Source organism: Trematomus bernacchii, unplaced genomic scaffold (genome assembly GCF_902827165.1).
Source record: "Trematomus bernacchii unplaced genomic scaffold, fTreBer1.1, whole genome shotgun sequence".
NCBI lineage: Eukaryota > Metazoa > Chordata > Actinopteri > Perciformes > Nototheniidae > Trematomus > Trematomus bernacchii.
This window is the reverse complement of record NW_022987593.1, coordinates 7,278,831-7,304,059: the sequence shown is the minus strand read 5'-3', so window position 1 is coordinate 7,304,059 and position 25,229 is coordinate 7,278,831. Positions and strand designations below refer to the sequence as shown.

Sequence of the window (25,229 nt, the reverse complement as noted above, 5' to 3'; positions counted from 1 at the left end):
AGAACATTTAGTAGCTAGGCGTGAATTTAAACTCTTAGAAAATAAAGTTACAGTGACATTATATATAATTAAATAAGACTTATGATAAATGTCTACGATTCTAAACTTTCTTGAATTAACAGCCTTTTTTCTTAATAAAAATACACCTCAAGCCTTTATTATGAAATCTGTGACCGGATGTGAAACTCTTGTGTGGTGCTTGACTTTGGAGGGAGTCTGCGCTCAGACTCAGGTAGAGCAGAGCATCACACAGGGACAGAGAGAGAGAGAGAGAGAGAGAGAGAGAGAGAGAGAGAGAGGAGAGAGACGAGAGGAAGACGAGAGCGAGAGAGCAGAGATAGAGAGAGAGAGAGAAGAGATATGAGGAAGATAGAGAGAGAGAGAGAGAGAGAGAGTAGAGTATAGGGAGAGTCTAGAGAGACAGAATAGAGAGAGAGGTATATATTTATAGCCTATAGCGAAGCTGCAGCACAGAGATAAGGCTTGGGACCGACACATACAGACAGGGCTTTGGGAAAAGAGGTCACGTCAAGATGAAACTCTTCACTTCGGTGGTTTTATTCGGGGCCGCAGTGGCCCTAGTCAGCGCGGCAGTAGTAGGCACCGAGGGGGAGATCTCCTTCGAGTACCACCGCTATGAGGAGCTGCGGAAGGCTCTGGTGTCGGTGTGGCTGCAGTGCCCGACCATCACCCGCATCTACACCATCGGGGAGAGCTTCGAGGGCCGCGAGCTGCTGGTGCTGGAGATGTCAGACAACCCCGGGACGCACGAACCTGGTCAGTTTTACGCATACAGAAAGTCATCATAATGCGGTGAATGCACCCCATCCCTGCTGCCTTTTGTCCCCCGACTTCCTTCACCCATTATAACAAGCTGTGATAATAACACAAACACATCACGCACTATTGCGCATAGCAGGCTGCAGGTGCGTTTATTTAATGTGAGGGTTCATTAGAGACCACCCGTGTGGCTGATGGGGGCTGAAATGACTGGGGAAGAACAGAGGAGGAGCGCAGGTGTGTGCGGTGCATTCAGGGGCCTGCTGCATCACTTCAGAGGTTTCTAGATGATAGATTGTGGGATCAGCCACGCAAAGCCGCCATTTTGCTGGTTGATAAAGATCTCTTCGTGCTTATACCGAGTCGTGATGTTGGGAAAAACATGCCAAACGGGGCTGATCATATTGCCACGGCTCATTTGGGCTGCCATTTGGGTTTATATGCCTCCCAATCAAAAGCAGATGTGTCAGTGGTGTTGGTTGCAGCATATGAGAGAAAATAGTCCATGCATGGCCTTCAAAAGAGGAAGCCTTTGACTGAATATGAAATGAAGTCTTGATAGGGTTGGACTAGTTATGGTGTCTCTTAGTGGATGTCTTGACTTCCCTTCATCTCCATCAACCTCCTTGATGTTGTCAGGTCCCGACTGCAGGCTGGTGGAATCCATAGAGTAGAAGAAGTCAGCATACAGTATGTGAGACTTTTTGGTTGAAGGGCAGTTTTCACACCAGCCACAGGAACTGCAAACCACCACTGCTGCTTTTAGATGCAAAGCACCTTCTCCTTTTTCTTAAGTCGCCTCAAAAGGGGAAAATGTCTCAGTTTTATCACTTGAGTGCATTAAGGAGATCAACATCACCTTTGAAATCTTCTGATTGCTTCAGGATATAGAGGCCATGAAACAGGAGTAGAAAACAAATCTCAAATGTCACCAGAAAAAAAGAATCACTATTCAAAAGTGTTTTTGAATATGGAGGAGCATGGCCTAGATTACCTCAAGCTGTTAGATGGAGACAAACATGGAGAGCCAGATTCTATTACATGTTCCTTTACTTCTTCCCTTTTGTGTTTTACATCAATCTGGAATGAAATCACACCATAGCAAAATATAGCTTTTATAATATAATAGTCAGAATCTCAATCTTGATAAAGATTGTAAAATGATCTAGCTTCAATAATGGAAATAAGTCCTTTATTAGTCAATTCAAGACAACAATATATATTTTTCATGAATACATTTTATTGTTGTTAAATAACAAAACCAAATTGGACATTTTATAATCCAAAATAGGGCACACAAATCACCATATCAAAAATAATGTGCATTAGTGAAATCATTCATCTTGAAGAAAGAATAACACTATCAGTGAAATTCAATTTTAACTTTTGTTTTGCAAATACCATTATATGAGCATGAGGTGAAGAATCCGTAACCATTACTGCACAAAAGCTTAAAAAAAGAAAGAAATGAAATTCACTTTTTACACAATGTAAAATATGTGTATTATTACAGGATATCTATATATATATATATATATATATATATATATTAATTTTTTTAATAGTCAGATTAATATTAATATCGTGACAGTATAAACTTCCACTAAAATGAAAACATCAGTGCACCAAAAGCAGTAATTCCACATTAAAGGGGACCTATCATGCCAAATGCACTTTTGTACGTCTTTTATACATGAATATGTGTCCCCGGTGTTCCAGGGAACTCACCAAGTGTCAGAAAACACAACCCTCTCTATTTTCCTCCATACCCAAATCTCTAAAAAAGGGGCTGCAACGGATCTGATAAAAACTGATTCACTGAACACTTCAATGACGTCACAGAAGTGGCGCTACGGCTATTGGGCCAACTCTCCACCTATCAGGGGAATGTGGGGTTGGGCCACGGCCGGCCATTTCCGCTCAAAAGCGCTGGAGACGCTGTAGTACATATGCCAGGCCTGTAAGTGGCGCTGTAGTTTGCCACAAAAGCAGCGAAGAAGACTTCCCGCCCATAGTTACCATGGTTACCCTTCTGTTTATTCTCCGCTGTGGCTTTTTTTCTCCCTCCCCGAGGCAAGCGTTTGCTCCCGCTGCAATGCAATCCCTCCCCGTCGAGGCAAGCACTGTAATTCTCTCCGGTTAGTCCACCAGCAGATGACAAACACCCACCTCTCCGCCTCTTCCAAGGAACGAGGGGACCGTGTGGCAGAGTTTCAGTTTCAGTTTCTTTCGCCGGTCAAGATGTCCGTTAAAGTTTAAATCTTCCGGACAAAATTAGAAAAGTGCCGGTCAAAGGTCTTCTTTGTTATTTATTGAGCTTTAAAACAAATGAATAACGACTCTATAGGCCTATAACAATATAATAAAACACGGAGGACGGAGATCTTTTTTTCTCCCCCTCTTGACTTGATCAGAGCACGGCTCCCCTCTCCTGCAGGGGGGCGTGGTCAGCTGCAGCTCACAAAATCAGACCCGTAGACAGCAAACAGCACATAGAGCGAAATGAGGCATGGCTAAAATGCATGATCTGTTTGGTATTTTGAAAACAGAAACGTATAAATATACCTTATATAGGTATGGCCCTACAATATATCATTTAAATATAGCATGATAGGTCCACTTTAAAGGATACATTTAACCTTAATGAATGTACCCGTCAGTGATTTCAGTCTGACTCTCAAAACAAACAGGAGGTTTAACTGTTGCAGCAGGAAGTGATTAATTTCTTCCAAGTACTCTGAAACAGCCCTCAAAAGAAAAAAACAAACATTGCCTATAATTACACTTTATATGGTGTACAGGCCAGTTTGTGGTGTTTGTAACTATATGTTTCATGTAAAGGTGTATTTTCTTCTCTGTGCGGTCTGAACGGTGCACCACAGGTTTGTGTGTGTTTAGCTGCATGGTCACAGAGTCTAATGACCGTATGTGCGTACTGAATAAGCCCGTAATAGTCTGGTGGGCGTGCGTCGGCATGAGTCACAGTAGCGGAGTGGAGACCTTATTACTACCAGATGAGTTTCCAACAGGGGCAGCACCCCCTCCCTCCTCTCTCTGTTCCTCTCCTTCTACCTCTGCTAAGCAAAACATCCACAGCAAGGAGTGGGATGAAACAGAGGAGAAGAGCTCCAGAGACTGACATGTCAAAAGGAGAGTGAAGGAAGATGGTTTAGATAAAAGTGTGTGTGAAATCTGCAAGGACAGGAACCTCTTTTAAGATTCCCCTTTAAAATGCCAGACCAATATTTTATCCGACCTCGCAGTGTGTTGAAACTCTGAGGTGGAGCCGAAATAGCAGTTGCCGGGGCAACAGATCGGCTTAGTGCACTGAGCTGATGGGCAGCTCGTGGTTGGCTGGACGGAGGACGACGGTCCTGGGCTCATCTGTCGGTGAGCAGCCATCTGTCACACTGCAGCACAGGAAATGCCTATAGCCCAGAGAGTAAACACACTGGTAACATATTCATATAAAGTCTATGCAGTATAGGAACCATACAGTGGTTGGAATAAACTCAAGTTACTCTAATACTCTTCTTAAATAGTTTTTAGTCATTCTTTTTATATTAGCAACAGATCACCTGACTACTTGTTGGTGAAAAGGGACTCTAATGCTGCAGTTCCCATCTAAGTTCCTTCAAAGCAGTGTTTCCCAATCAGTCATTAAACACATTGTTTTGGTTTTACGTCCTGCTAAAAGCCTTCCTTTAGGTTAACTCTCTCCGCTTCCATCAATGCCGTTTCTGTCTGCAGCAGGCAACTGTTTTCAACAAGAAATCTCTAGCTAGCGCTACCTGCCCAGCACCAAACATGAAAGAGTTAGAGACTAGCTGGTGAAGAAACATGAACAATTAGCAGACAAAGAGCCGGGTATATCCCTTACAAGTAAATGTATACTACAGAGGTTATAGATGAAAGGTTTGATACAATCTCATCTAGCTAAACTGCGTACAGCTAGAGACAGCAGCCGGTTAGGTTAGCTTAGTTTAGCACAAAGAATGGTAACAGCTAGCCTGGCTCTGTCCAACAAAACCTCTGCCAACACCTGAAATTCTCACTATTACCAAAGCTTTAGTGTAAATGTACTGTTTTACTGGCATGATCATGATACTGGCTGAATTTCAAATATACAAACTATGAGTTAAAGATTTTCAATATTCCGCCAACCATTCATCAGCGCTGACATGTTTTCTCATTTGAGGAGGAGGAGGTGTTTACTTCTTGCAGCTGGGCCATATCTGAGTGTTTAAGGGCTGAAAAGAGCGGCTTCTCTGCGGCGAAATGAGCTCCGGCCAAACTCTTCTGACTCTCATGTCTGGAACTATTTACAAGGCTTCTAGTGTGAGGAGAAACCCTATATTGTAATGGTTTTGGCTTTGTCTGAAGGTGCAAAAAAAATGTCAGTATGAGGCACTGCTTCAATATACTGTAGACCCTCTCATATACAGTAGGGGAGACGCTGGGGTGTTTTATCGGACGACACAGGAAGTATGTAATCTCCAGTGAGCACGCACACAGATGCTCGGTCATATGTGTAGCAGCCAGCTTCACCGCTGGATATGTATCACATTACATATTGAATATAAAGTGAAAAACAGGCAGACATGGGTTTAATAGTATCCATACAGTGGAGGAGAATAGAGTGCAATCCCAGTGCATTGAAAGGCCATTATAGCTGAGCGGAGCCTCTTCAGGCGCAGATAGCAAAAACAGCTGAGAGGAAGAACAGGATGAGATAAAAAAAAAAAGAAAGGAATGATGATTGAGAAAACGGGAAATGTAACAGGAGTGAAAGGGTGACGAGGGACAAGAAGAAGGACGGGCGAAAGAACGTAGAGGGAATAAGGGAGAAGCAGAAACGGAAAGAGGAGAGAAAGGCCAAGCCATCAGCCAGAGGTCATTTATTATACATCAGACTCCGACATGCATCCTCCTCCGCTCTGCCTTCACTCTGCTTTCCTTCTTCTTCTTTGTGTTTCTGTTGCCAAAGCTTCATTTCTGTTTCTTTCCTTCTTCTGCACATATTTGAATTGTGCTTCTCTTTCCACCATATGCTGCATCTCAACATGCTGGGTAACAAGCATGATTCATGTCACTCTGTGTATTGGCCATACAAGCAGCCAAAGTCCCACCTCTTTTCACTCGCCTTTCACTGTTGGTTTACTTCTTGTATTCAAATCTTCTGATCTTCTAAAACATGTCAAATTAGTTTTCCATTTTCTAAGCATCAGCAGTCAGCAGTCTCTTTGGTTGTTGTCGGTGAATGCTACCATTTGTTACCAATTGTATGTGTTTGTTAAAATTAAGAATATGAGTCAACTGAGGTCTGGACTCTTTGTCGGACAACATAATACATTTAAAGGCATCATCATAGGCATCTTAAAGTATTTATTAAGAAAACACCGTTTAAAGTGGGAATCACGTCAGTTGTTTGGTGTATATATATTTTTGATAATGTAAATATAAAACATACAAAACAGAGAGAAATAGAGGTTGAGTTACAGAAGAAGCTAGATTGTAAACGGTCTACAGACTGTGACTCTTTGTTCACGTTGTACAGCTGTTTTATAATATGTTTTATTTTACCTGTGTGTGTGTGTGTGTGTGTGTGTGGGTGTGTGTGTGTGTGTGTGTGTGTGTGTGTGTGTGTGTGTGTGTGTGTGTGTGTGTGTGTGTGTGTGCGTGCCAGGCAGACAGTCTGAGTGTGTTTACTCATCCTCCGAGTTGATTTGTCTCCCTAAGCACCTGCCCGTGTCAGTGTTGCCACGACGACTAAGAGCACTTCAATAGGGTGCTTCCCTAATGACGTGGCTGCAGTCATTGTTACGTGGTCACCAGGGAGACTGTATTGATCACCTGCCATGCACAATGTGATTAGTCCTGATAAAGCGAAAGATAATACAGTGAGGTTTTGTCTGCCTCAGATGTGTTATATGATCTGTGAGGAGAGGAGCCACGTCACACTGTTACACACACGCTCAGGGATATCTATCTATAGTAACTCTCTCTAATGTTTTCACATGTGAAATCTATTGAAACTAAAGGAGGAGAGGTTGTACACACACTAAATATCGTAAAAATTAAACAAAGCAACCATCTTCTTTCAAGATGTTCTTTAGGCAAATATATGAACACAAAGCTGGCTTTCTATAGGCTCAAGAACAATGACTTACTTAAATGATTTGTTTTGATGATTGACTAAGGATACAAATATATATAAAACCTCCATGTTTGCTAGTTTTAGTAACAAAATAGTGCATTGGATAACACAAGACCTTTTCAGACAACCTCTAGGAAACTGTGATTTTCCACAAATTGCTGACCTTTAATGGAGTTGGTTACAGACAAAAATGACAGCTCATCCTACAATTTTGAGAACACAACACCCATCATTCTTTGAACACATATTTGCCTGAAGAAAATCTTTAAAGATCAAAATGCTTAGAGTTTTTTGGAGCTTACAATAATTTGAGTGCGGACTACCCTTCCTTTTCCTTTGTGCACTGCTGTTGTCCTGTGTCTGTAGTACCCAATTTGGTTTGGGTGTGCACACTCTCCAAGTTGTTTTTATTTAAATCTACAAACCCTATTGTGCATTTACCAAATACATAAAATGATGTTTTGCATATAACGAATTCATCCGTGAACATTGTTTATGATTGTACAACGCAAATGGAAAATGATAAACTGTCCAAAAACTACATTGCCCTTATGTGAAGTATGAGAAATGTACATGTGAACCTTTTATGTTACTTTAAGTGTCCTGTCATGTGTTTGCACAGGAGAGTAAAAGCTCAGAGAGGTGCAGACAGTTTGACATACAGAGAAATAAGGTAGGACAACACTTGGTAGCTCCAGAGGGAAGAAGGACATTTTGATTTGTCCTAGCTTCTTGCTTGCCTTCGTGCAGAGAATCCACCTCTGGTTAAACGTGTTTGCATATCTGTTTAAATAGTTCTTTTACATAAGCACAAGTAGCAAAAATGACAATAAATGTAATTAATACAAACATGTATATGCCGTAAATTACCATTAGTCCTTCTCCTGCCTGCCTGCCCTGCCTCTCAAATTCATTAATTCTTACATGTGTAGGAGTAAGGGAAGGCCTCCAGATACTGAGCATCTGTGTAATAGTTTGAGACATACTAACTCATTTAGGCAGAGTACAACTTCAAAGTGTGTGTGTATGTGTGTGAACGTGTGGGCGCACGTGTTTGACAGCTCTGTCAGGCCTCTTACGCCTGTAAAAAACGTTCACAACGCTCAGAACAGAAAGAGTTAATTGTAGTCTTGAAATCATTAGTAGAAACTCAGAGAAGAACCAGAGCGTTTAAAAATAACCTAACTACCAGATGTGTGTTTGTGTGTGTGTGTGTGTGTGTGTGTGTGTGTGTGTGTGTGTGTGTGTGTGTGTGTGTGTGTGTGTGTAGCCACTGGGAAACATCAAACACTCAAGAAAAACCTCTAAACTGGATCAAGAAGATGCAAATATTGACACGCATGTATAAATTAATCTTGAAAGCATTACTTTTATACAAGCAACAAATTGAACTTAATGATGGGAATTAGGAGAAGAATCCCTGGAAATCGCCCAATTAGAATAGAGGCAAAAAACATTAAAACACACACAAAAAGCACCTCAATAGAAACTGGATTTGTTTCCCGAAAAGCCACAGAAAGCCACTGTTCTCTGGTTTGTAGCTAATCAAAAGAGTGGGCACAGTACCTACTTCGTCATCCTCTTTGTCCTTTTGTACACGGCTTTATATAACTCCTTAGTAGCACTTTTGCTAATGTGTGTATGTGTTTGTATACTCTAAGCTTGCACAAAGAGATTCAGAGAAGAAACAGCTAATTAGTGTAGTAAACAGATGGTTGGAGCCGGGTCATTAAAACACAGCTTTACTGAGCACACTGATATCAAAAGCTCAACATATAAAACCAATATCTCCTGATGATGATAAAGAAAGGCAGGTAAAGGAAAGCAGTCATGTTGGATGACAACATACTGTAGGTGGTTTAAGATTGTATTAGTAAGTTGATAAATCAAAAATAATTCTAAAATGCATTTATCGTTTAAGTCATTTATAAAGAAATAAAGCTAAATAATTGTCACCATGGCTTTGCATAGGAAAAAACACACTTACAATTATAATTTGAGCAGAAGAGTGGGCTTTTACCTTTTTTGCTGGTAGAGAAAACGTACTGACTTAAAAGGTTTATTGCAAAAACAAAATCCTTGCAATCTTGGTCATAAAAGCATTGTTTAGTTGAGAAAAAGGCTTTTCACATGTCAATATCAAACAACTTAAATTCAGACACTTTTCACATGTAAAATGGGTTAAGATCATTGTGTCTGTATATTACAAAATGTATAATATTCTTAATAAAGTACTTGAATGTTAAATTTCGAATTTGAGAATATGCATTGCTTTTGTTTTTGTTAATGCTGTAATGAAGGATGACGCATTACAAGCTATAAACAGCATGATGTTGGGCCCATATCTTACAAAAATACAAAAAAAAATCATATCATGTCCTTGAGGGAAACTATTCAGTGTTGAAGTCGTCTCTAACCTCAGATCTGTCCCTCCAGCAAGATTCAGGCAGACCAATCTGTGACAGTGTCAGTCAATAATCCGCTGTCTGTCGCTCTTTAGTGTCCAAATGGAGTTCTGCACTGCTGTGTTCAATTGTCTTTAACCTTTTAGCTGATGAGTCAGTGTGTTCGTCCCTGCTGGAGCGTGAATAACTAGCAGTATAGTCTATAGATCTGTGTGTGAGTGTTTATGTGTGTGCCCAGGGTAAACTCCCTCACAAATGACTTTATCAGTGAGCTTCTCTTCTTTGGTTTTCCATGACTAAAATGGCCTTTTCTCACAAAGATTGTGACGTTATTGTGATATTTCGCTCTGTGGCCTTATGTGATTGGCTGGTAAAAGGTGCATTCACATTCAACCTTGTGAAAGTCCTCCTTCCTTGTAACACATTCCTGTTTTCAGTTAATTATCTCGCTATGAACTGTACAAACGCTGTACAGAATAAGGTGGAATAAATGATGTGGAATTAAATCTCTGTTTATGTCTTCCCTGCAGGTGAGCCTGAGTTCAAGTACATCGGCAATATGCACGGAAACGAGGCCGTGGGCAGAGAGCTGATCATCTACCTGGCTGAGTACCTGTGCAACCAGTACCAGCAAGGCAACGAGACCATCATCGACCTCGTCCACAACACTCGCATCCACCTGATGCCCTCCATGAATCCAGACGGCTTCGAGAAGGCCGCCTCTCAGGTGATGAAACAGCACAACAATAACACCCAGTAAACAAACCTGATCTGAGGCTTTAGCACCAGACAGATTACAAGACAACAGATTTAGCCAACACGGCTCTTGACACATAGAAAGGAGCATCAGTATTTATTAAAGCTTTGTGTCTGAATATCATCTCCTGTTTCCTGCTCAGCCCGGAGAGATTAAGGACTGGTTTGTGGGCCGCAGTAACGCGCAGGGCGTGGATCTGAACCGTAACTTCCCCGATCTGGACCGCATCATCTACATCAATGAGAAGGAGGGTGGAGCCAACAACCACCTGCTGCAGAACATGAAGAAGGCTGTGGAAGAAAACACCAAGGTACACAAGCACAGAGAACATGGGATTAAAGGGACCACAAGCAGACGGTATGAATGGTTAAAATGGCTGCTGATACTTTTTATCGCCAACCAAACCCATGAAAAGATAAAAGCAACAACACATCCATAAATACTTTGTCTTTGGTACTCAGCCTTTACCCACTTCATCCTACTGACCATGTTAATCTCTACAAATGGGTCACACATTTATAAAGTGTAACATTTTACACAAAAATAAATCTGACATCTACAGTGTTATTGAAACAGGAGTAAGATCTGCACGTCTTCAGACCCTATTACATAAACATTTGGTTTCCTTGAGGGGTATTTACAGCAGCAGGATGGTGTATGTGGGATTGACATAAAGCTGCTAAAATATATATTGGCCATTATTTTTGACAATAATAATATATCAAATTTGTTGACAGTTTAATAATGTAAAAGGTTTGCTGATTGTGATGAAAATCCTATTATCACCTGAATCTGGAACTACCTATCTACTGTAGATACCTGGATTTCTTTGTTCATTCTCCAGATTGTGTGGAGTTGTTTTCAGCCCTAGCACTGCCAGCTAAAACACTTTTCAAATAACACTTGAGACTCACTACACTCACGACCCACCACCAAACAGCAGAGAGAAACAGTTAGTGTTTATCTGCTAAGCATAGTGGAATATCTTCCAGTTAAAGCTAGATATTTTCCTTAGGTTAGGGTGACCAAAACCAGAGCTAAAAGAGACTACTCGGCCTGGTATGTCATCTCAAAAGGTGACGATATGTCAGTGCTGTTTTTACTGATATCAACTGGGCTAAAAGCAGATCATTGCAGGTTTATGATAAACTATAGAGCCTGTTAACATGGACCCTAGTGCAACAGTGTGATGTGTTTCATTTATAAGGAACAATGAAGCTCTGTGGCACAAACACTATAAACTACATCAGGCATCACTTATCAATAGAATCAACAAGGAAAGGGTTTTAAGGACATCAGGTGTGTGTAGGTTGTAAGTAAGGACATATTTTGGATACCATTATGTATTTTTCAGTATTAGTGATGTTTTTTCTTTGCAGCTGGCTCCAGAGACCAAAGCAGTGATTCACTGGATCATGGATATCCCCTTCGTGCTGTCAGCTAACCTGCATGGAGGAGACGTGGTGGCCAACTACCCATATGATGAGACCCGCACTGGTATATTAACACACAATTTGGACACACAATTTCAAACCCAGCCCTATTTGACTGTTTATTGTGTACATTTTTTCCCTCAGTCGTTATGAGAATTCTTCCACAGATTTAACGAGACACATATATGACCTTTACATGGAACAACAAACACTTTATGAGTTTATTCTTCAGAAAGTCGTAACTTTAATCTAAATCAGATGGAGAATGTTTCGTTCTACTGCTTCCTGTGCATTTATTACTCAAAGTAAACTAAATGTTTTTGCGCAGGCATGCCTTTAATTAGTTTCAGATGAAGGTGTTTAGTTCATTAATACTTTATCCCAGGCGCTGTGTAAACATTGTGCTCTTGTGTGTTCCCTTCCCTCTCGTTCCTCCTCTCAGGCTCCACTCATGAGTACAGCTCCAGTCCAGATGATGTTGTGTTCAAGTCTCTGGCCAAGTCTTACTCCATGTACAACCCAGTCATGTCCGACCCCAACCGCCCCCCCTGCCGTAAGAACGACGACGACTCCAGCTTCAAAGACGGCATCACTAACGGAGGGGCCTGGTACAGCGTGCCCGGAGGTAAGAGGCCACCAGAGCCCAATAGCCGCGTTCACACCGGAGTACTTTTCACCGTACTTTTCACGTTTAGTTCCGTTAGTACCCCTTATGTCGCAATCACACCAAAAAGAGCACTTAATCCCGGGAACTTTTACCCCCATTTTTAGTGCCTGCTGAGAGATCGTACTTTCCTGGGGGAAAAAAGTGCCCCAGTTCTGATTGGCTGGGCGAATTGCAAACCACGCCCCGTACAACTCTGAAATGTTTTGTAGAGCTGCCATTTTATTATCCTCGCATTAGCATTCGCCCAGCGCACAAACGCAGAGAGACTAACTTATGGCAACACAAAATAAAACATGGGAGCGGTAGAGATGAGGAGGTGTCGGCGTTCTGGCGATTTACTCGGAAGGCTTCAGTAGAAGCTGCTGGGAGTCCCAGCAGCTTCTACTGAGGCCAGTCCCCAACTCCGGAGACTTCCGGCCGGGGACTCCGGGTGGCAGTATACGCCGTGAAGTTGTTTGCGGCCTGCCAGTAAACCCAAAGCAGAAGAAGACGAAGTGACGTCAGCAGCTCATTTGTGTAATCTTCCCTCAGGGAATTTATTCCGGTGTGAACGCGATCTGTACCAAGTGCCGGGGCACTGAGTGCCGGCACTCAGTACGGCAAAGTACTTGGTGTGAACGCGGCTAATGTGTGAGGTCTAGGGTTCTGCAGAGGAAGGGTTGCCTGGGTTAATAGGTTAAGAACTTAAGGCTAGATATAGATGAGGCTGATGTTAATATGGATATTTGATCTTATCTTAAATAAGGTCATCATAAATCATAATCATAAGTTTCCCATGCATAAATAGAAATATTATTCATATTAGCCCTTTGCATTTTCTTGCTGACATTATAGCCTCTGTATTTTTTTCAATCAGGCTTTTTGTCATGTTCTTTTCATGATAGCAAGCAAAGCAGCTTTTTTATTTATGGTTAACTCTCTTTTTTTACATGAACACATTTATTCTTATAAGAGTCTGTTATGTTACTAAAGAAATGTGCATGAACGAGATATTTAACATCAAAAAAATAAGTTGTCAGTGCTCTCTGATGTTAAAGTTTTAAAGCAATTTCAACACATCCTTGTGTTAGATCGTACTTATCATCCAGACAGGTATATATTTATTTAAGCTAAAATAATCTGCTGATGGGTTGGACTGTCCATCTGCTCTATTTAAAAATGTTACTTTAAAACAACAGTCAGTGTTTCTAAAAATCTATTTACCAAAATATATACAACTGTCCATATAAGTGTTTATGGAAAATCACCAAAAATGTATGTTACTCTAATTTCAACAAATCTACTTTCTGCTACTTTCTTATTCTTGTTGCTCTCTTACCCATCACAGGAATGCAGGATTTCAACTACCTCAGCAGCAACTGTTTTGAGATCACTCTGGAGCTCAGCTGTGACAAGTTCCCCAGTGAGGACAACCTGAAGACTTACTGGGAGCAGAACCGCAACTCACTGGTCAGCTACATCGAGCAGGTAGGCAGCATCGCCTGGACTGAGAAGATGTCCGTATTATCTCTAGTTTCAGCGGTGAATGGGATGTCGTTTTTAATCTAGTTTTAGTTAATTTCTAACTCCAGAGTCAACTCTAAATTACCATTTAAAAAAAACATCTCAGGGAAATATAGTAAATGGGGTAAATAAAAATCGGTAAGATGATGGTCGAGAAGTCTTTGTACTTAAATAATATAAACAACTTGTTTGTGAGTTGTACTGTTCTAAAGGGGACAACAGATGCATTTTCTCCTTATGATTTTCTATGACACCTTTTTTGGCCAAGTTAGGGTTAAGTAAGATCAACGATTATGACTTAGTTAAGGTTGGGCAAAGATTGCCTTCATGGGGAAACCAGTGTTGAATGTTGGATGTCAGAGGATGTGACATAAACTGCTGTCTCACAGTTTCAAAGTCACAACCATCCACCCTAACCTCAGAGGTTTTCTTCATGTATGACAACATAACATCACTTCCACTTTTGTTACTTAAAGAGTCCATTGTTACAAAATGTGCCTTAACAAGTGGATTGTTGTAAATATTGCTGTTGTATTTATTCCCTTGTCTTTTGTCTAGTGTGTTATCCGTTCCAAAGAGCACGCCATGTACATTTAAATCCCATTAAACCCATTTTCCGCCCTGTTTCCCTGAACCAAACATTGATTATTCCTCTTGGTGTGTTTGTAGGTTCACCGGGGTGTAAAGGGCTTTGTGCGTGACCTCCAGGGAAGCCCCATTTTCAATGCCAGCATCTCTGTGGAGGGCATCGACCACGACATCACCACAGGTATCAGCATCCAGTGAAAATTCACACAATCCTGAGCTCAGTGACATGAGGTGTGCCACGAATGTAATGTATGATGTTGTAATGCCCTCTGGTGGACAAACTCAGTAGTGCATCACTTTCTTAGCAGCTCTGTTGGGTGCTTTTGTATTAATGAGAAAATCTGTATTTTGTAGCCAAAGATGGAGACTACTGGCGCCTCCTTGCTCCAGGAAACTACAAAGTGGCAGCCACTGCCCCAGGATACCTGACGGTCATCAAGAAGGTTGCTGTTGCCTTCAGCCCTGCAACCAGGGTGAGACTCACAGACACACACAACTCTGCCTCACATTCACTGTGTGCTCTCTTTTTGTCTCCAAAAAGGTAGTATACAAGAAGTGCTTTTTGCTGAATCTCAAACTGCTGATTTATTGTGAATATTTTAATATTAGAGCATGTGAGTTAGAAATGACCTGGTTTGGTTAAGGTACACATATGTAGGGGGACGTATGACTGACTCCCAAGAATTGAGATAAACCGTTTTAATTTTTTTATAACAATATGTTTATCAAGTTACATTTAATTGAATTTTTAATAAAAAAAGAATGAACATTATGTATCCATATTTAAATGTATCCAGTATTATACTATCTAAAACATATACATAATATAAACATACAGATTAATGAGCAAACAATATTAAAATGATAAAAAAAGGAAATTAACTGCTAATACATAAATTGTAAAATGATTTATATTATTATTAGCTGTTTTGGTCTTTTTTATGGGGCATGGTAATAAGCCTTATTCATTTTAAGCTCTGAAGTGGGAGTCTTTACTTATCGATGAATTTGTTGCAAAATCTAAAACAATCCAGTCTATGGTAGGACATTTCTAACTTGGAATATGTAAAAGAAGAACTCTGTTATTATGTCTAATCCGTGGTTTTCTCCGTCTCAGGTGGACTTTGAGCTGGAGTCTCTGATGGAGAGGAAGGAGGAGGAGCGCGAGGAGCTGATGGACTGGTGGAAGATGATGTCGGAGACACTGAACTTCTAAAGCGTTTTGTCTGGCTGATGATCGGACCGTCTGCACAACGATGTAATATATTCAACATTTTGTGTGCCCGTCCACTCTTAAAAGAAGAATATATTGTCTCTTTATTTGTTTTGTTCTCTTTTCGATCATTATTTTATGGATTATTACTGTTTATTAATGTAATGGTTTGCCTCATACTCCTGTTGAATATCCTGCAGACACAGAAATAGACACAATAGGACTTTGCAGGTAGTTTGTTGGCAGTGAGATCGGTGTTGATTTCTGTGGTATTGTGTTCTTTATCGTACACGTGATTTGGTAACCATGGCACCCATCTATATAACCAACGAGTGACTGAGTAATTGTGTATGTAAAAGAGCTGTTTACATCATTACCACATGGATCCGTCGAAAATTATTCATTATTTTAACTGTTTTAAATGTCTCCGTTTCTCCAGGCTTTAGTACAAATTCAACAAAAAAAAACACACTCCCTTTTGATTCACAGTAATTTGCACGCACACATTAACTCTGTTTTTCTCTATGTAAAATTCGCTACGGTTTAGAGAAAGTCTGGGACATTGAAAACACTGTAAAATTACTGTAAACATTATATTGTAAAAATATATACATGCAGCACCGTTTCCCTGTTTGTTATCGATGTTGAGATCTCTTTTTTTTAAACTGACTGCAGCACAGCTTTGATTTTAGCACAAGATGAATGGTTATAATATATACTGTATTTATGAACTATAGGTATAGCAAGAAATGTGTGGTTTTGTAACTTAAAAATCTAAGAAACAAGGCCATAACATCGATAAATCAGTCCACTTGAGTCTACCAAAAGCCATGTTCCTTTGTACGTGCATTTCACAGGTAATACTGTGGTACATAAGGAAATGTGGTACATGCACAAGTTGTGTTTTTCAAGGATAAATTAACACTAATCTTCTAAGTAGATACAGAAAGTTTAACTGACTGTAGAGATGAAGTTCACCTGGTTTGAGACCGCAGAAAGAAATTATTGAATGTATATCTATAGAAACAGTTACAAATGTAAAGAATGAACTGATCAATAAAACTCCCCTCTTTATGTTGTCAATCTGAAGTCCAGTGTCTACTTTTGTTTCAGCTCATTCACATAAACAGTAGCAACAAAAAGACAGAGATTAGGAGTGTCCTACATGTGAAGCAAAGTGTAGTGTGTTAAGGTACAATTATACCATGTACTATGTACAGCAAACACCAGATGTATATATCAAGTATTAGCTGGCTGTTATATGACATTCCATGAGAACAAATCGGCTAATATTTTGTATCTTAACAAAGACAGCAAAAATATTGTAGGCGTGCCTGTTAAATTGAATAACCAAATATACACCTTTAACCAAAAATGCTTTGGTAGTAACATTTAAATGGAATAAATTAAAGGGGACCTATCATGCAAAATGCACTTTTGTACGTCTTTTATATATGAATATGTGTCCCCGGTGTTCCAGGGAACTCACCAAGTGTCAGAAAACACAACCCTCTATTTTCCTCCATACCCAAATCTCTAAAAAAGGGGCTGCAACGGATCTGATAAAAACTGATCCAGATTTGAACACTGTCCTGACGTCAGGACAGTGGCGCTACGGCTATTGGGCCAACTCCACCAATCAGGAGGAGACAGCCACGGCCATTGCCGTTCGAAAGTGCTGGAGACGCTGTAGTACATATTCCAGGCCTGTAGGTGGTGCTGTTCTCACAGAATCAGCCCTTGCAAAAACAGAGCTAACATTTTTCAAATTGAGCGAAATGAGGCATGGCTAAAATGCATGATCTGTTTGGTATTTTGAAAAAAAAAAAGTATAAATATGCCTTATATAGGTATGGTCCTACACTATATTATTCAAATATAGCATGATAGGTCCACTTTAAGATAATCTTTTCTAAGCCATATTATTAGGGTCACATGTAGATTTCAGTGCGATCTGTCATTCAACAATTCTGAAACATTAAATAGGCATGTGCCATTTTCCCTTCGAGAAGGTTATGATATCCATGGATTTTCCTCGGATTTCTATTGATCTAATGTATTGCATATATCTCCATGTAAAGCACTTTGTGACTTTGTTTTGAAAAGAGCTGTAGCCTATAAATTATAGTTATAATTGGTTTTATGCTGAATAATGGTAATAAAAAAAAAATCCTATATTAACCCCATAGACTGTATATATAAAGATTAACCCTCATCAAGCCTACTTAGTCTTTGTCTGTAATAATATAGAATTATGATAGTCAACATAAATTAAATAAACTATTGAACATCCATTTTGAGTCCCTCTGGGAAGTTTTGCAGTTATGAATAAGTCCTTTATGCAAGATGTTGTATCGCTTTCTCTTTTTTGTCTATATTTATTATTATTACGAGGTATTAGTTAATAGTTTGTGACTTAATGGTGCAGGATTTGTCCAATATTAGTGTTATTATAGTGTTGTGATGTGATTATTTTGAATAAATAAAGAAAATACACTCTTTAGGGAGTGGTTGGAGACATGTTTCAGCTTCATGGTTGCTAGGAGGCTAGTTGCCAGGCTTTAATGTGAGTGTATTCTATAATATAACCGCTAGGGGGCTAAACAACCTGTAAACAAGCTAACAGGTGCACCACTAGCATCAAAACACCGGTTTAAAAGTCGTTATGGCTAACTGGGTAACGAAAAGTCGCCTGCTTACACACCGGACAGAAGAACAACGTCGTCGCCCCCCTAAAGTATTTTTTTCTGACGAATGTAAGTTCAACATTGTATTACCTTGTTTTAGCTCTTGTTTATTCATCACCAACCACTTAACTTTCAGCATTAGCTTTATCGTTAGCTTGCTGGCTAGTTGCTTACGTTGGTATGTTTGGTGCTTAAAAGATGACTTAACGGTTAAGGTTATTATGGTATTTAACCAGAGTTGGAAGAAGTACTCAGATCTTGTACTTGAGTACAATTACAAGTACCAGAGAGTAGGAATACTGTTTTACAAGTAAAAGTCCTGCATTATACTCAAAGTACCAAAAGTAAAAGTACTCATTAGGCAGATCGACCCACTTCAGAATAATATCTATAAATATGTTTTGATTATAATAATTATTGATGCATATATATATATTTATCATAGCTGGTAAAGGTGGAACACATTTTATAATTTTAGTTACTGCTGGGTATTTTATGAATTTAGTCAAAGTGTAACTAAAGTCCTATTTAAGTGCTGATTATGTTTTATATCATATATGCAAAGTAACTTAAAGTACAAAGTAGCCGAAAATGAAAATACTCAAGTAAAGTACAATTCCCTCAACATTGTACTTAAGTACAGTACTTGAGTAAATGTACTTAGTTACTTTACCCCTAAGTATTTAACTGTGTATGGCAATTCGTTCATTCATTTTTTATTATTATGGGTATAACAAGTTTTTCATTTAGGTGGTGATGTCATACTTTTTTGAAGTCTGTATCAAGTCATGTCGGTATTTTCAATCTCTCAGAAGGTTTCTGTTGGAGTGCATCTGCAATGCTTCTACAACACAATGTCTCCTGTACTGTGAGTGTGAACATACTAGAACAATATACTATAATCATCAAAATGTTAAATATGTACAGTATTGTACGAATGAGGTTTCATGATGACTCAAAGGCATTTTATAACTTTAGGACTACATTAACCCTTAGCCCTCCAAAAGCTGTTGGAAGGATGACCGTCTAAAGTTTGATTATAAAACTGGTTGAAGTGTGGTTGAGAAAATAATCTTAGTACTTAAGTGTATGAAAAGTTTGGAAATTGCCATACCCGAGTGATAGTGTATATGTAATGTAATGCAAGTTAAACAGTAGCTGTAAAACCATGTGTTCAGGTACTTACTAAAGGTCTTACTGCATAATCCGTGCATATATTATTATTGACACACACACACACACACACACACACACACACACACACACACACACACACACACACACACACACACACACACAGCAAGGGTGGCACTTTTAGTCCAACTATGCAGTTGAATCAGCTGTTTTAGAACGAGATGCTAACTCTGCAGATCAATGGCCACCTTGGTCTATTACTCATACTGGCCCTATTAGCATCTGCTATTAGCATCTCCTCATCAATACCATTGATCAAGCTGCTCTGGCTTCAGGACAGAGTGGGACAGAAGAGAGGAGAACCACAGAAAGAGCAAGACAAAGACAGAGAGAGAAAGGAAGATACATAAGAGATCGTATATTTATCTGATCAGACAGTCAACAGTCAAAGGTGATGTTGTTCAGAGTGACACTAGACAATTCAGCATTACATAACAATAGTCTATTTTCGAACTATGGATTATGAGCTATACATTACAGCTGACGATTATTTGAATAATTGAGGAAATCTGCAGATGTATTTTTATTGCCACTTTAGTCAACATCATCAGTACATAACATATTAGAAAAGCATTGTCAGCAGACAGTATGCATTGTTTTAGTGATAAAAACCGTGTTTTATTATTTATTTAGGCCAACAACTTCACAGCATCTTGTGAGATGAGACGATATTTCAGTGAGGTTTTTGTCATTACTCCTTTAATCCTGCAGATGACAGTAGTGTGCTGATGACCTGACAGTACATTAAGGGAAGTTCAGTCTACTCAAAGAGCCAACTTGGTCTCTGTAACGCTCTCTGAGGATCCACCGCCTGGTCATGGATCATTATTTGGATGTTCTCCTTGTCATCTCTAATGTGCTAATGGTCACTAAGGTCATTATTCAGTAGAGTTGACTGCTTGAAAAACTACTTTGTTATTTACCATGTGGCTACTTGAGAGCTTGTTAATGTTTGTATCTGTATAACTAAACTAACTGTAATTGTCTGTTACTGATGATGCCTTCATTTCTTAGGTGGTGCAGACCGATAAGGAACATCCCCCCGCCTGTGATGAATCTGCTAAACCTGACTGAGTGAGTTTGTGAATGCTTAACATAAGTTACACCATATTTAAATTTCGAGACAACTTTGAAGTCGTCCAACGGTTAACTGTAGAAATACATACAAATTAACAGTGTACCAAAGCAGCTTTTAACAGAAATGAATTGACACACACACACACACACACACACACACACACACACACACACACACACACACGCACACGCACACGCACACACACACGCACACTGTCCAAGGTCTTTACTGCTCCTACAGTCTTTTTGTGGAAGCATATCTGCAGGGAGCAGAGGACACACACACACACACACACACACACACACACACACACACACACACACACACACACACACACACACACACACACACACACACACACACACACACACACACACAATCCCAAGTTCCTGAAGGAGTGCTGGTGCTGTGTCAGCAAGGGGCTACTGTTTACACACACTAACACTCATGCACACACACACAGCATCTTGGGCTTTCAGCGAGATGGTGTGAAAAGGAGAATTGAGACGCTATACTGTAGCTCACTTCGTACGATTCTTTCTCTCATTCAATTTTCAATTCACTTAAATCAAATTTGGGAACACATTTCTTTTCCGCATAGCTACAAAACGTGCAGATGAGGTGACATTAGTTCACCTGAGTTCAAATACATTTCACCTTGAATTCTTGAATTGGGTTTTGTATGTACCCATTACATTAATGTCTTCAACCTTTCTATTACAAGCTCGTGCTGTGTGTGCAAGTGCTTTTCAATTACAATTATTTTAAATCCCTTTCATAACTTCACCTAAATACTTTTTTTAAAAACCTTTTATTTGTAATACTTATTGATTAACACTTCCTATTCCTTTTCTACCATATAATGTTTCTTACTGTGGCAGCTTTGTTTTTTCTAACAGTGGTGTTGTGCTATGCAAATAAACATTATTTATCAAGAGGACATTCTACTACATAACTAAAACTAGGAAAATCTCCACACCATCATCCCTGCATCATTTCCCAGTATTCATTTCTCTTTCATCCATCTTTTCCTCCTTACAGCTGCACACATTTGTTTTCTTTTACTCCAACATATATCCTGTGTTCATTCCTTCTCGTCCCTGTTGATTAATTCTGGTGGCACGAATACAAAAGCGGTCCGTGTCATCTTTCCAAGCGCACGACCAGGATCATGAATGTGAGCCCACACAGTCACATGCACGGAAAACACAAGAGGCAGCGGAGGAGAGACGAAGGTGGAGAATCTGAGCCCTGAGAGGTGCAGAAAGGAGGAAATAAGAGCAGGAGAGAGAGAATGGCACGCACAGCTTGGCATTTAAACAGAGGATTTCCTCTGTACCTCGTCTTCCCTCCGCTCCCTCTGTTTACATAAGGAGAGACTTCACATAGCTCTTATGAGGAGTGTGATTGTGCGTATAAGAGTTATCCACTTACACAGGACAGTAACAGCCATCATTTATTTAAATACTGTTTCTTCACGTGGAGGTGTGAATGGAGAAATCTGATCATTCCCCTTTAAAGGTTCCCTTAAATTGCCTCAAAGTTATTACCCTCTTTTTTATTTAATTAACACCAATTCAATTTAAGAAATAAAGGGATAAAGAAACAAAATTGCTACTAAACAATATCTAAGTGTTATTATCCCCGGGCGTCTGAGGTGTCAGCAGACTGTCTTCCTGCTGCGTTTTAGCCAATAGGTGATGGATGTCTCTGGCCACCTCTTTGCTCCCTCCGGGGGAATTTCATAAAACACTTAAGACACTATCAGAGTCAGCAGACCTGAGAGAAAACTAAATATTTTCCTTTTTCCTTAACTCTTCCATCTCCACATTTTATCAGCTGTCACATGTTTGAGAACCAACGTGCAGAATTGTCTCACACAGCATTAAAACAGAAGACAAGTCATGAGGGGCAAACAACGAATAAGGCAACCACACGAGACATGGTTTTAGAAAACTAAATGATATGCCTTTAAAATGTAATATTCACAGTCTATTTGTCTATCTGTTGTCTTTATTTTTTAGGGATTTCTTTCAGTCAAGATTTAAACAATTTAAACTGAAAAGTTGTTTTCACTTTCCTGTCTGGTTTCATGTATCGGTCTTTTATGTTGGGAATCAGTTGCATATTTGTAAATTCATCAAAGTGGAGCCACATTATCATTCCCTTGGATTTTTTGTTTCTGTTTTATATTCACTCTCCTTCTTGCTCTCTCTTTGTAGCCATTAACTCCTGACACAAATATCTGGCTCTTTAGCTGCTAAATGTCCCACTACTGTATGTTCAACCAGTAGTACTGTGTAGAGTTGAGGGGAACTGCAGTTTTTGCTGGATAATTGTGTGTGTTTTCACTATGAGCGACCTCTTTTACATTGCTTTTTAGGGATGTTCGATCAAGTTGTTTCAAAAAGAAATACAACTCAGGGCTCTCTTCAAGAACATTAAAGTTATTCAAATGAATCGAATGTTTATGGTTGACAGTTGAATATCTTCGCATTACATTAAGGATAAATGCCTTGTTGCTTTTTAGAGGAAATGTATTTGCTTTATTTATAAAGTGTCCTCCATTTGTTGCTTGAGTGCAGCCCATGTCTTATGAATGTAATAAACTGATATCTTGTGCAAAGAAAAGATTATTAATTACTGACTTATTGGGTTTTTAACTCGCAAGGCCCCCCCCCCCCCTCGGTGAAACACAGCTCCATGACACAATGCCAGAGACTCTCACACTGAGATTAAATCAGTGCACATAAATGAGGTAAATGACACACATAATAACTCCTACACTGCTTTTTATGGTGTGGGGTGTTTCACTACGGGCGGGGACCTACAGTCATTTCATTTTAGATATAAAAATCTTGATTAGTTCAGCTTTAAATCTGAGTCCAGTCAAGTCTCAAGTACACAGCTGATGTATTTTGCCAAAATGATGAGATTTGTTTGACTCCAAAGCACTGCCTGCCTGTGTTTAGAGATATATCGACACAGTGACGATTGTTTTTTACACTTTGGAGTTTACAGCAGAGAAGACGATTATGCGGGTTTGGTTTGAGGAGTCTCTATTGATGTTTTACTGTTTCTCTGCAGTGAAAATTGCTCATTGCTGACTAAAGTTAATATTACCACATCTACTAAATTCCCATCTTTTACTAAACTATCAACTTTATTATACTGTTTAATATTCAAAAGAGTGAGTTTTGGCCCATTCTATACCTTTTTAAAGTTAAACAATTAAAGTGCAAACCTTGTGTAGTCGAGCTCCTGCATATAGAATTGATGTGAAAGTGTGTTTGAAGCTAATAATAGTGCTCCAATACCTGCAGACCACAGCACTTGAGGGAGTCTCGAGGGGCTGCTGCTCAGAGTGAGGGTTCCTCTGTGTGTGTGTGTGTGTGTGTGTGTGTGTGTGTGTGTGTGTGTGTGTGTTGTGTGTGTGTGTGTGTGTGTGTGTGTGTGTGTGTGTGTGTGTGTGTGTGTGTGTGTGTGTGTGTGTGTGTGTGTGTGTGTGTTGTGTGTGTGTGTGTGTGTGTGTGTGTGTGTGTGTGTGTGTGTGTGTGTGTGTGTGTGTGTGTGTGTGTGTGTGTGTGTGTGTGTGTGTGTGTGTGTGTGTGTGTGTGTGTGTGTGTGTGTGTGTGTGTCAGGGAGGGGTGGTGTTGGTCAGAATGCTGGCGAGGTACTTTCACAGAGTTCCAGAGACGCACTGATCAATAAATGCTTTAAATAGGGGCACAAATACCTGCACACAGCATTAATCTCAATAGCTGGATCCTATTTAAGAAGGAAGCAGTTTGCTGAATAGATTGGCTGGGTGGCACAGAGTTACAGTAAGTGGTCCGAGAGGCCCAAAAGCCGCTCAATGCCTTCCCCAGTGTTAATTAGCAATTGCTTAGGTTGAGACGGCAGACCACACACACACACACACACACACACACACACACACACACACACACACACACACACACACACACACACACACACACACACACACACACACACACACAGTTTAAGTGAGGTTTACCCACACAATGGCCCAAGTTTTGTTGAATTAGTTCAAGATAACTTTATTGAACATGCTGCCAAAACAGTATCACACAAACCAGCACTCCATTTATACTGTTAGATTGCATTTAGTTGATAAAAGACGACTATTAGTTATACACCTGAAGGGGCTTCAATATGCCCCAATCCTTTGTAAATGGTCCCTCAATTCGCAAAACACAAAACAAGGGATGACCTTTGAACTTACAGCACTGCAAGTATGTTTCTTTTGACTTTATATGTTATCTTATGGTCTTTATGACTTGCTTTTATCTGACAGGAATACATTTTTGATGTATAATTCATGTATTCGTGTAGCTTTGTACTGTTTGTCTTGTGTTCTTTCTTGTCTTTTTTTTAATCTGTGTTTTTTGTTATTTTCTTTTTTTATATTGACATGCTAAATATTGACTAAAGATGTTTGATGCCCTATTAAATAATAATAAGCCACTAATTGTTGTACACAATTGCTAAAACATGCGTTAACATTCTCTGAACATCAGTATGATCATCCAGATATTTGGATGAATTTGACAATTTCTACCTGCCGTTAGTTTGATGATAATAGACATTTTTCCCAGCACACTTCAACTTCTCCTAGCTTGAAAAGCAGAATTGAAAGTGATAACCTTAATGATGGCATGTTGAAGTGTAATATTGCAGTGAGCAGCATGCCTGATACAAGAATCTTCCCTAAGTGGAATGCAGGCATCAATAATGTTATTAAAT

At 39.7% G+C, this 25,229-nt stretch overlaps 2 protein-coding genes across 2 annotated transcripts in view; both read left to right on the top strand.

The window, feature by feature from the left end:
- Positions 1–452: 452 nt before the first annotated feature.
- cpe (carboxypeptidase E) lies at positions 453–16,586 on the top strand. Its single transcript, XM_034130263.1, has 9 exons — positions 453–777; positions 9,873–10,069; positions 10,242–10,409; positions 11,479–11,596; positions 11,975–12,157; positions 13,527–13,666; positions 14,372–14,471; positions 14,645–14,763; positions 15,408–16,586. Exons 1-9 carry the CDS (start codon positions 534–536, stop codon positions 15,504–15,506), a joined length of 1,368 nt encoding a protein of 455 aa, XP_033986154.1. The 5' UTR covers positions 453–533; the 3' UTR covers positions 15,507–16,586.
- A 1,559-nt stretch (positions 16,587–18,145) lies between these two features.
- The window catches only part of tll1 (tolloid-like 1), a 53,951-nt gene continuing 46,867 nt past the window's right edge, over positions 18,146–25,229 (top strand). The window contains exons 1-2 of the mRNA XM_034129245.1: positions 18,146–18,259; positions 20,399–20,458. The gene's annotated coding sequence lies outside the window, so the exon portion shown is untranslated. The remainder of the gene's footprint in view (positions 18,260–20,398; positions 20,459–25,229) is intronic.